The sequence below is a fragment of the Chrysochloris asiatica genome, unplaced genomic scaffold (genome assembly GCF_000296735.1).
Source record: "Chrysochloris asiatica unplaced genomic scaffold, ChrAsi1.0 scaffold00022, whole genome shotgun sequence".
In the NCBI taxonomy this organism is placed as follows: Eukaryota; Metazoa; Chordata; class Mammalia; order Afrosoricida; family Chrysochloridae; genus Chrysochloris; species Chrysochloris asiatica.
In genome coordinates, this window is record NW_006408540.1 from 20,427,591 (window position 1) to 20,438,021 (window position 10,431).

The 10,431-nt window shown below is 47.3% G+C and overlaps 1 protein-coding gene across 1 annotated transcript in view; it reads right to left on the reverse strand.

Annotated features, from left to right (window-relative positions):
• Nucleotides 1–306: 306 nt before the first annotated feature.
• Nucleotides 307–10,431, reverse strand: part of SIAH3 (siah E3 ubiquitin protein ligase family member 3) — a 118,002-nt gene continuing 107,877 nt past the window's right edge. Inside the window, exon 2 of the mRNA XM_006837627.1 lies at nt 307–969. Coding sequence (XP_006837690.1) covers nt 307–969 — 663 coding nt within the window. The remainder of the gene's footprint in view (nt 970–10,431) is intronic.

The following is a 10,431-nucleotide window of genomic DNA, read 5'->3' on the forward strand; positions in this document are numbered from 1 at the left end:
AATTGACCCAAAGACAACTGGTTGGCTTTTGGTTTTTGGAGAAGGGATTTCGTGGTGGTAGGAAAGAACTATTCTGATCCGTAAAAGACTTCCATAAAAACCCATCAACAAAACAGGACACACATCACACCAAGATATTGAGTCACAGGAGGTTTACATCATAAAATACCACAAATACCTGAGACTAAAAGAAAGGGAGGGAGAAAGAGGAAAGAAAGGAAAACAAGATGGAGTCTGCAGTCCTGGCTTGGGAGCCGTGAGGTGCACGGGCTGAGCGTCTTGGAGTTGGGACGGCAGCTGTGTGCTTCAGATCTTGACTTCTGTGGGGTGGACCTTGGCGGCAGTGACCGCGATCGCGATCGCCAAGCTGCCGTTGTCAGAGAAGAGCTGGGCCATGGAGGTGTTGAGGACGAGGCAGTCCCCATCGGTGATGACAGAGTCCACAGACTCCATGAAGGAGCGGGGTGTGGCCTCCCACTTGAGCCGCCGATGATTTCTGTTGAGCTCCAAGCGGTAGGTGAAGCAGTTGGCCTGCGTGGGCGTCCCGATCAGCATCATGGTGGCAAAGAACTGTGGGTGCCCTTCGTGCCTCTCCTGTTTACGAAGCACCAGCAGGAAGTGGTGACCGAGGCAGGAGTGCATGATGATCCAGTCAGCCGGCGCTGGCAGGTGCATGTCCGTGGCCAGGAACACAATTTCCGCTCCCTGCAGAATGTCGACCCTGTGGGTCTGCCGCAGGTGGGGCACCACCACCTCCAGGTGGCCTTCCCACTGGCAGGAGAAGAGGGGGCAGGTGCAGGGTGTCACGTGGGCAGCGTGCACGTCTGCCTCCTGGCGGTGGAGGTGGTGGGTGTGGTGGCGCAGGTGGCGGTGGTGATGATGGTGGTGGTGGTGGTGGGTGGGGTGATGGGGGTGGAAGCTAGTTTGCTCGGGCGTGCTCTGAGCGGCGGCTCGTCGGTTGGCCACATACTGCAAGGGAAAGAGGAGGAGGTTAGTCAGGACTCTCGGGGACGGGGAGAGAACATTTCCTGATCTTTTTGTTGTTGGTTTTTCTTTTAATGAGGGACATGTTGGGCACCTTAGGTAGTTAAGATTCTGAGAACTCAGTCCAACAGAATGCAATATTTATGCCTTTCTGATTTTTTAATAAGATACTCAAGGAAACAGGAAATTTCTCCCCTCAGATAGCGTGCATTATGACAGTCATCACTCATCAAAACCAAAAAGTCCTTTTCTTCTTTTGCTTTTTTGAGACGGTTGATATTTGGGACAGGCAATAGAGGCTGGTACGTGGGGGTGATTTCACAGTAATCACTATTATTATTCCTTGAATAAAATTCTAGCCAGTGTCCATTTGTCCTCCGAGTGCTGCCTGGACTTGTGTATCTCGAGTGCCCGTCTCCAGAGGAGTCCGGTGGGGCATGGAGCTGACCTGTGCAGTCAGACCATCCCTGGAAGGACGCCTTCCCATGCCTCCTGTGCTTCACCCAAAGGGAGCCCTCCCGCCTCACTTCAGGTTCACAGCACTAGAGGAGCTTCCTGGAACACCCCGACCCTCCTTTTGTTCTTCATGGCTGTGTGCCTACTTGTTGTTGTTAATTGTCGTGGAGTCGGTTCTGACTCATAGCGACCCTGTATAGAGTTTCCAAGGAGCAGCTGGTGAGTTTGGACTACTGACCTTGTGGTTCAAACCAACCTTACAGTCCGGTGTTTTCCTACAGTGGCACACCATAACCACGAGAATACCAGGGGCTGTGGTGGGCACTGGCATGGATTGAATTGTGTCCCCACAAAATGCGTGTTGGAATCCTGATCCTACACCCATGTATATCCTACACCCATTTGGAAATAAGCTTTCCTTTGCTATATTGTCCCTGGGTGGTGCAAACATTTTGGTCTCGGCTGGTGTGGCACTGTGGGCTAATGAGCTGGACTGCAAAGTCGGTTTGAACCTCAAAGTCGGCAGTTCAAGCTCACCAGCCGCTCTTCAGAAACCCTATAGGTCACTATAGGTTGGAACCGACTCGACAGCACTTAACAACACTAAGTTTAAAGCTTGGAAGCTCTAATCCACCCAGTGACTCTGCAGAAGAAAGTTCCTGTGATCTGCTTGTCTAACAATTAACATCCCCCTCCCCCCCAATAACATTGCCATCGGGTCAATTTTGATGCATAGCAACCTTATATAGGGTTTCTGAGACTGCAAATCTCAGAAAGAGCAGACAGCCTCATCTTTCTCCCCTGGGGCAGTTGGTGGGTTTGAACAGTCAACCCTGTGGTTAACAGTGCTTAACCCACAGTGCCACTGGGGCTTCTAGAAACAGGGTCACCAAGAAGTCAGAACTGACTTTGGCACTCAATTTTTGTTATGTTAATAAGGTCAGTGTGAGGGGTGTTCTAAATTTAATCACTTCTGAGTTATAAAAGTAATAGATTAGGCACAGAGGGAAGAAGAAAACAAATGCAATCTAAAGACAATGGAGACAGATACATCTGCAAGCCCAGGAACATCAAGGATTTACCAGAAGGATTGCTAACCACAAGGTCGGTGGTTCAAACCCATCCGCCACTCTTCGGAAACCCTACACAGGGTTGCAACTGACTCAACCACTCTTAACAATAACAAAAAGATTGAAACAAAGACGGGTCCCTCCTAGAGGCTGATAAGGAATTCAGGCTTCTGGCCTTCTGCACTGTGAGAAAATGTCTTTCTGTTGGTTAAAACCACCTGATTGCGGCAGTTCTCTGAAGGCAGCACTAAGGCACCAGGCACCTTCTCAGGCACTCTAGGAGCTAGGACACTCATACACAGACTTAATTATAGTCCTGACAGAGGTCCTTCCTATGACCCTGAGTCTGTTAATCACATTTCTCATGTGAGGAAGCAGGCAGGTAGTCACTTGCCCCAGGTTACAACAAAGCTGGTGAATGACAGACTGTGATTCATTTTCACACCTCTTGGCTCTGAATATAGTGGCCCCATGCCCCCAGGTATCAGTCTCCAAGCACTCTTTCCATGAGCTCCTGTTTTCTTTAATTATCTGTACCATCTAGGCTGTGCTGGAGTGGCTCTGCCACTCATTGGACATGAAGGCCGCACTGGGAGGCCACCTTCTGGGCTTCTCACAGGTAGACAAGGCAAAAACAACAAAACCAAACCCATTGTCAGCAAGCAGATTCCGACTAGTGGCAACTCTGTGTGTGTCCGTGTGGCGCTGTGCCTCATGGGGTTTTCTTTCAGAAGCAGATCACCAGGTGGATGGGTTTGAACTACCAACCTTTGGGTTAGCAGAAATGCCTTTGGTACTCCAAGTACCTTTGGGCACTCCCTCCACACCTTCCCTTAGTTCACTCACCACTGTTACTGTCAGAGTTCCTATCTCCTCAGGGCTAGGACAGCTACACTAGGGTTTGAGGGCTTCTCCCCTGCTGTGCACGCACACACACACACACACATGCTCAGTGTGCCCCACTGGTGGTGGAGGGGTCCTGAGAGCCCAAGGGGGACCAAGCTATCTCTGCTCTGAGGAGTTGTGGTTCCAGTTGCTGGCCAATGCCCCGCTCTCCCCATCCCCTCCCAGTGTGGTGACCTAGAATGTGGACTTCAGGGACCTTCTGGTAACTCCTGCCCTGCCCCTCAATGGCAGCTACTGGACTGTCCCATATCCTGCCCCAGTGGGCATCTTCAACCCTGGAAGAACAGGCTGTGTTCTGGGATCTTGTGAGTGACAAGTATGACTTGTCCTTCAGTGTGAAATATGGAAAAGGGAACTAGCAACTGGGTAGATCTGCTCAGTGTTAAGCACTGTGGAAGGTAGGCAGTTCTTTCCCATACTGATATCCCATCTCAGATAATTTTTCACAATTAAGAATGGATTCCCTTACTTGTAAAAAATCAAATTCAACCAGGCTTCAGTCCCCACCTGCTTGCCGGTGGGATAGACAATGACATGTTGTGTGAGGAAAGCTCTTCCTAGGGCTCACTGCATCTACCAGGTCCAAGGGTCCCTCCCATGGTCCTTCCAGTGGTCAGTCTCACCTGCTCTGCTCTAGAGGACCAGCCCTGACCTCTTGCAGACAGGCCCAGATGCTGCCCCTCTCGTGGTCTTTGGGAACCCCCTCTTCTCTCACTGCGTCTTCACAACCATGAGAGGAACATGTTATGCTTCACTAAGAGATGAAAAAGTTAGGTGCAGAGAGGTTGAATCACTTGTCTAAGGTCGTACAGTTTGCCAAGACTGCAGCTGGGAATGGAGCCCAGATCAGTCCCAAGGTGACAGAGATCACAGATTGGGAAGATCACAGTCTGGATGTTTGCAGACGCTGGTCTATGTCACTGTTCTCTTGTCCCGCAGCCTTGATTAAGTCAGCTTTCTCATTGGCAAAAGATTTATCTCAAAGGGTTGCTAAGGGATCAAATGAAATGATGCCTGTAAAATGGCTTTAATAACTGCATCAAGTGTTACATCAATATGGCATTTCCATTTAGATGTGGTTTAGGCTGAAGAGTTCTGGCGGATCTTCTGTCTCCATCCATGCCTGACTGTCTTTCCCTGGTCTCCTGGCCTTCACACATGGGCAGAATTCCAGCTGAGCCCGGTTTCTATGACAGCCTGGAGAACTCCATCTTAAACTTGGCCTGGGACCTCCTGTCCCCCCCAGTCTTGACAGTAGGGCATCCTGAAATTCCCATCTCAGAAATGGGCTGTGGGCTACCCTATACATGCCTTTCTATAGTTCCCATCCTGTTTTTGTGCAGTTGATGTCTGAGAAGCAAAGTCAAAGTAGGGAAGGGGCAGGGACGAAGCAGAAGCACCTTAGTTTCTCATTCCTCCCTCCCTCTAATCTCCTGCCAATGCCTCCCATGGGTGGGACTCGGCTTGTGAGGGAGCCAGGAGACACTAATGGTGAGGTGCACAAACAAGGAGAGAATGCCTATACCATGGATTGAATTGTGTCGCCGCCCCTGCCCCCCCCCCCAAAAAATATATATATTGAATGTGACCTTGCTCTAGGAAATAGAATTTTTCTTTTGTTATCTGTTGGTTCAAATGACATAATATTGGAATAGGGTGGGTCTTAGTCTTAATTCCTCTGACTGGTGTTTTAATAGTCCGAATTCCCCTGAGTGGAATTACAAAGTGGGCTATCTTTCCTTTCTTTCCACAGATGTGGAAAGAGAGATGCCATTGAAAACAGAGGCAGATGCATGTACAAACAGGAAATAAATGTCAAGGTTGCCAGCAACCACCAGAAACTAGAGGAGAAGTAGAAAACAGGTTACTCTCTCAAAGCCCTGAGAAGGAACTGACATAGCTGATACCCTGAGTTGGACTTTAAACCACAAGAATTGTGAGAAAATGAGTTTTTGGTTTTTAAAGCAGCCCACTTTGTGATATTTTGTTCTGACCGCCCTAAGAAATGAAGATAGCCCACTTTGTAAGCAAATCTCTGCTTTCTCTCCTCTGTGATGTCTGCTGGTCAGGGCTGTGCAGATAGGCTGGGATTTAGTGGGGTTGGGGGTGGGGAGGGAGGGAAGAGAAGGAGCTGGCAGCAAAGACATATCTTTGGGCCCCCTTCACTAAGCCATGTGATGCAAAGGTATGCACTGTCCAACATGTGCATGGGCTGAAAATGCAGGACAGAAGAAAGCCCTTGGTTCTGTCTCAGGAGCGCACAGCACTAAAATATGTACCAAGAGTTTTGAGAGTTCCAAGTGGGGGGATAGCTATTCTAGTCAGCAAGAAATATCTATGTAGAACATGAAGAAGGAGCCTGGTTGGCGCAAGTAGTTTGCATTTAGCTGCTAACCTACAAGTTGAAAGTTCAAACCTATGCAGCAGCTCCACAGAAGAAAGGCCTGCTGATCTACCTCCAGAAAGGACTGTTGTTAAATGCTGTCAAGTTGGCTCTGACCTACAGTGACCCTGTATAGGGTTTCCAGGGAGCGGCTGGTGAGCTTGAACTGCCGACCTTGAGGTTCAAAATGACCTTGCAGTCCAGCGCATTAACCTGCAGTGCCGTACCATAAAAGATTACAACTCAGAAAGCTCTACCTGGGGTCGCCATGAGTCAGAGCATGAAGGGTGAATTCTCAGAGTAATAAAACAGGCAAAAGGGCTTCCCACAGGGAGAGCTAGCATGGCACTGTAAGGTAAGCACTGGACTGCAAGGTTGATTTGAACTGCAAGGTGGCATATCAAACCTACCAGCCACTCCTCAGAAACCCTATACAAAGTCAGTATGAGTCGGAACTGATTTAATGACACTTACCAACAACAACACCAGAGAGAACAGTGGGGTCAAAAGAACAGGGCATGAAAGAAAACCAGATGTTGAAAAAAATGACAGGAAGTCCCAAATGACTGGTAGGCACAGAACTTGGTGGGGATGGTAAGGAGGTGGCAGGTGAAATGGAGAAGTTGTTGGGCCATATGGTGAAGGTCTTGTAAGCCAAGCCGTGGCATTAAGGTAGTACCCAGTGCACAGTGAACATCTTCAAGACTTCTAAACAAAGTCTAAGAGACTCAAGTCTCAGAATCTCCACGTGTGTCATTGCTGGTGGGTGTGTAAATTTGGAGAATAGTTTTAGTGACTGTGATGACAAAGGTACATCAAACTCTCCAGTCATGGTCTCTTTAATCACCTCATATGCATGAAAAAGGAGTCCAGGTGTGATGCTGTGGGTTAAAGAGCTGGAATGCAAGGTAGAGTTCAACCACAAGGTCGGCAGTTCAAACTCACCAACCACTCTTCGGAAAGACCCTATACAAGGTCGCTATGAGTCGAAATTGACTCAATGGCACTTAATGACAACAACAATGCATGCAAAAAGAGTCCTGGTATGGTGCTAAGGATAAACATTAGACTATTAACTACAAGGTTGGTAGTTCAAACTCACCAGTCGGTCCTCAGAAACCGTATACAGGGTTGCTATGAGTCAGAGCTGACTTGATGGCATATAACAACAACAATGCTTGCAAAAACTGGACAATGAAAAAGGAAGACAGGAGAACTGATACATTTGAACTGTGCTGTTGGTAAAGAATAATGAATCTATCATGGAATGCCAGAAGCAAAAACAAATCAGTCTTAGAAAAAATAGAACCAGAATGTTCCTTAGAAGTAAGAATGGAGCGACTTCAGCTTGCTTACTTTGGGCACATCATCAGGAAAGAGCAATCGCTAGAACATCACATTTGAAAATGAGGGGGACCCTGGTGGAGATACACTGACACAACAGCTGCAACAATGGACCAACAGCCATGAAGATTGTACAGGACCAGGTAACATTTCCTTCTGTTGCACATAGGTTGTCATGGCAACTAATGACAACAAGGGCCTCAGCTTGGAGCTTTGGGGAATCCTCATGGGCTGGAGACTGCCCCACAGCCCACCTGAAGAGTCTGTTCCAAGATGGCACACAGGATGGGGTGAGCTGCCAGCCCCCACACTTGTCAAACCATTGGACCTAAGCATTGTTCATCTCACCTAGACTCCTGCTGTGGCTTTATCTTCCTCTGGCCGTTTTGTTTGTTAATTGCTGCTGGGTAACAAAGCAGCCAGGGGTATAATACAAAGAGACAGAAGTGAATGACTATGCAAATAGAGGGGGGCATTATAAACTCATCAAGACCTGTGCACAGGCTTTGTGCCCTAGAAGACAGGAAGAATAAACACAGCTTTAATTTCTCATTTCTTTCAGCTTCTTCTGATGCAAAATCTGTTCCATTTAAACGCTCCTGGGGTGAGTGAGGTCACAGGGCTGCTGGCAGGGAGAAGGGATTTTTTAATTGGCAAAATGCTAATCGTTTTGGAAAATGAATTCTAATCTTCCCATCTAATACAGTGGATGTGTGAGTAATTACTTCCCTTCACTAAACTGTTAATGCAACATTAGTGATTACACTAATTAAAACTAATGAACTCTTACAGACTGATAAACCCCCTCCATCAGTCAGCAGATGCCTTCCTCCCATTGGCTGTATTTAACTTCTCTTTTGGAAGAGGGATCTTGAATTAACCTCTAAATAAATGTGCAAAACTGGGTTTCAAAATGTAAGGCTTCATAGACTGGGTGTAATTCTTTTCCCAAGCCATTTCCACTGAGGGTGTAATTGAATTTATAAACGCATTCCTTCATTTGATCAGCCACACTCCCATGGTAGGGTAATAGCTATCCCTCTGCATCCTGGCCTCCCAAAGGGGAAAGATGCCCCTGGAATTATCACATGACCCCGTCTCCAGCAACTGCTTCCTTTGGTCAGAGAGCTCACTTAGAGGACAGCTTCCAGGAAATCAGGCCAATGCATTTCAAGTGAAGGAGGATTGTGCACTCAATTCTAAATGATGAGCATTTGCTCGAGGTGTGCTCATAACCTTCTTTGTGAGTATGAACTGACTGAGGTTTTCAGTGAAGGGGAAGAAAAGATAGTGGTGTTATCAAAGTGTTTCCTTTGTAGGAGAAACAGCAGATTGGGTAGTGTCAGCATTTCAGGGCAGCTATCAGCATACTGAGTCCTGGTGTGGTGCTGTGGGTTAATGCGCCAGACTGCAAAGCTGTTTGAACTGCAAGGTTGGTGGTTCAAGCTCACCAGCTGCTCCTCGGAAACCCTATACAGAGTAGCTATGAGTCGGAACCGACTCGATGACACTTAACAACAACATCAGGGTACTGGTGTGGTTAATGTGTTGGACTGTGAAATCCATTTTGAATGGGGAGGCCTGCAGTTCAAGTACAACAGCTGCTCCTTGGATACTCTATACAGGGTTGCTTTGCGTCTGAACCTGACTCAATGGCACTTAACAACAACATTAGGGTACTAGGGTCCTGGTGTGGCGCTGTAGGATTAGCACTGGACTGCCAACCTCAAGGCAGGGAGTTCAAACCTACCAACTGCTCCTCAGAAACCCTATACAGGGTCACTAGGGGTTGAAACGGACTTGACAGCTAGCCCTGGTGGTGCTAGTGGTCAAGCGCTTGGATGCTAACTGAAAGGTCAGAAGTTTGAACCCACCAGCTGTTCGAGAGGAGAACGATGAGGTGGTCTGCACCCACTTAGACTTACAGTCTTGAAAATACTGAGGAGCGGTTCTAGTCTGTCTAATGTAGTAGGGTTGCCATGAGTTGGCATCAACCTGATGGCAGTGAGTTTGGTATGAGGTTTGGATTAGGATATTAGGAGCCCTGGTGATGCAGTGGCTACGCTTGTGGTGGTTAATCTCTCCACTCACTCCACTGAACCAAGGTGAGGTGCTCAGCTTCCGTAAAGACGACAGCCTTGGAAATGCTATGGGGTGGTTTTACTCTGTCCTGTGTGGTCACCACGAGTCACAATGGACTCAAAAGCTGTTTTATTGTTTGTTTGATTTTTAACCAGGGTACTGGGGGCCTTGATGGCTCAATGGAAAATTTGATATGGATGATTCAAGGGTAGAATTCTTGCCTTCCATGGAGGTAGACCTGCTTTTGATTCTCAGCCAATAAACCTCATGTGTAGCCACCACTTCTCTATCAGTGGAGGTGTGCATCGTGCTATGATGCTGCGCAAGTTTCAGTAGGAGTCCAGGCTTAGGCAGACTAGGAGGAAAGGCCTGGCCATCTACTTGCAAAAACCACAGTGAAAACTCTACGGATCACAACAGTCTGATGCATAACCAATTAATTTTAGCAATGGAGCAGGATGGGACAGCATTTTGTTCTGTTGTGTATGAGGTCCCCTTGAGGCACAGACTAACTCAATGGCAGCAAACAACATCAGGTTGTTGGGATAAGATCCAGGCTTGAATCAAGTTGGGAAGCAGGCCTGCTAAGAAGGGAGATTAAATGCAACTGCTCCCCCATCCATTTGGCAGTATTTAATAATTCTCTCTTGTTTTTGGAAAGGACAGTCAAGGCTGTAGGCTAACTCTTCCTCATGTCATATTCCCAGGATGCCTTGGCTTTTTACTTTACTTTCGCAAATCCTTGGAATGCTGGTACATAAACCTCAGGAGGACTCTGGGATACTTCCAAACAGTTAAGAAATAAGTCGAACTGAGGTAGAAAGCAATAATGATGCTTCTATTATGTGGGGTTGTGGTTAGATGTCATTGAGTCGATTCCAACTCATAGAGACCCTATATACAACAGAACAAAACAATACACTGTCCTGCACCATCCTCACAGTTGTTATGCTGTCATGGTGTCATTCCATCTCACTAGGAGATGACCCTCCACTTTACCAAGCCTGATGTCCTTCTCCAGGAACTGGTCCCTCCTGACAACATGTCCAAAGTTAGAGAAACGAAGTCTTGCCATTCTTGTTTCTAAAAAGTATTCAGGTTGTATTTCTTCCAAGACAGATTTTTTTGTTCTCCGTATAATGAGTCTTCCTCCAATCCTGATGCCATGATCTTCTTCATATAATCAGTTTCTTGGATTATTTGCTC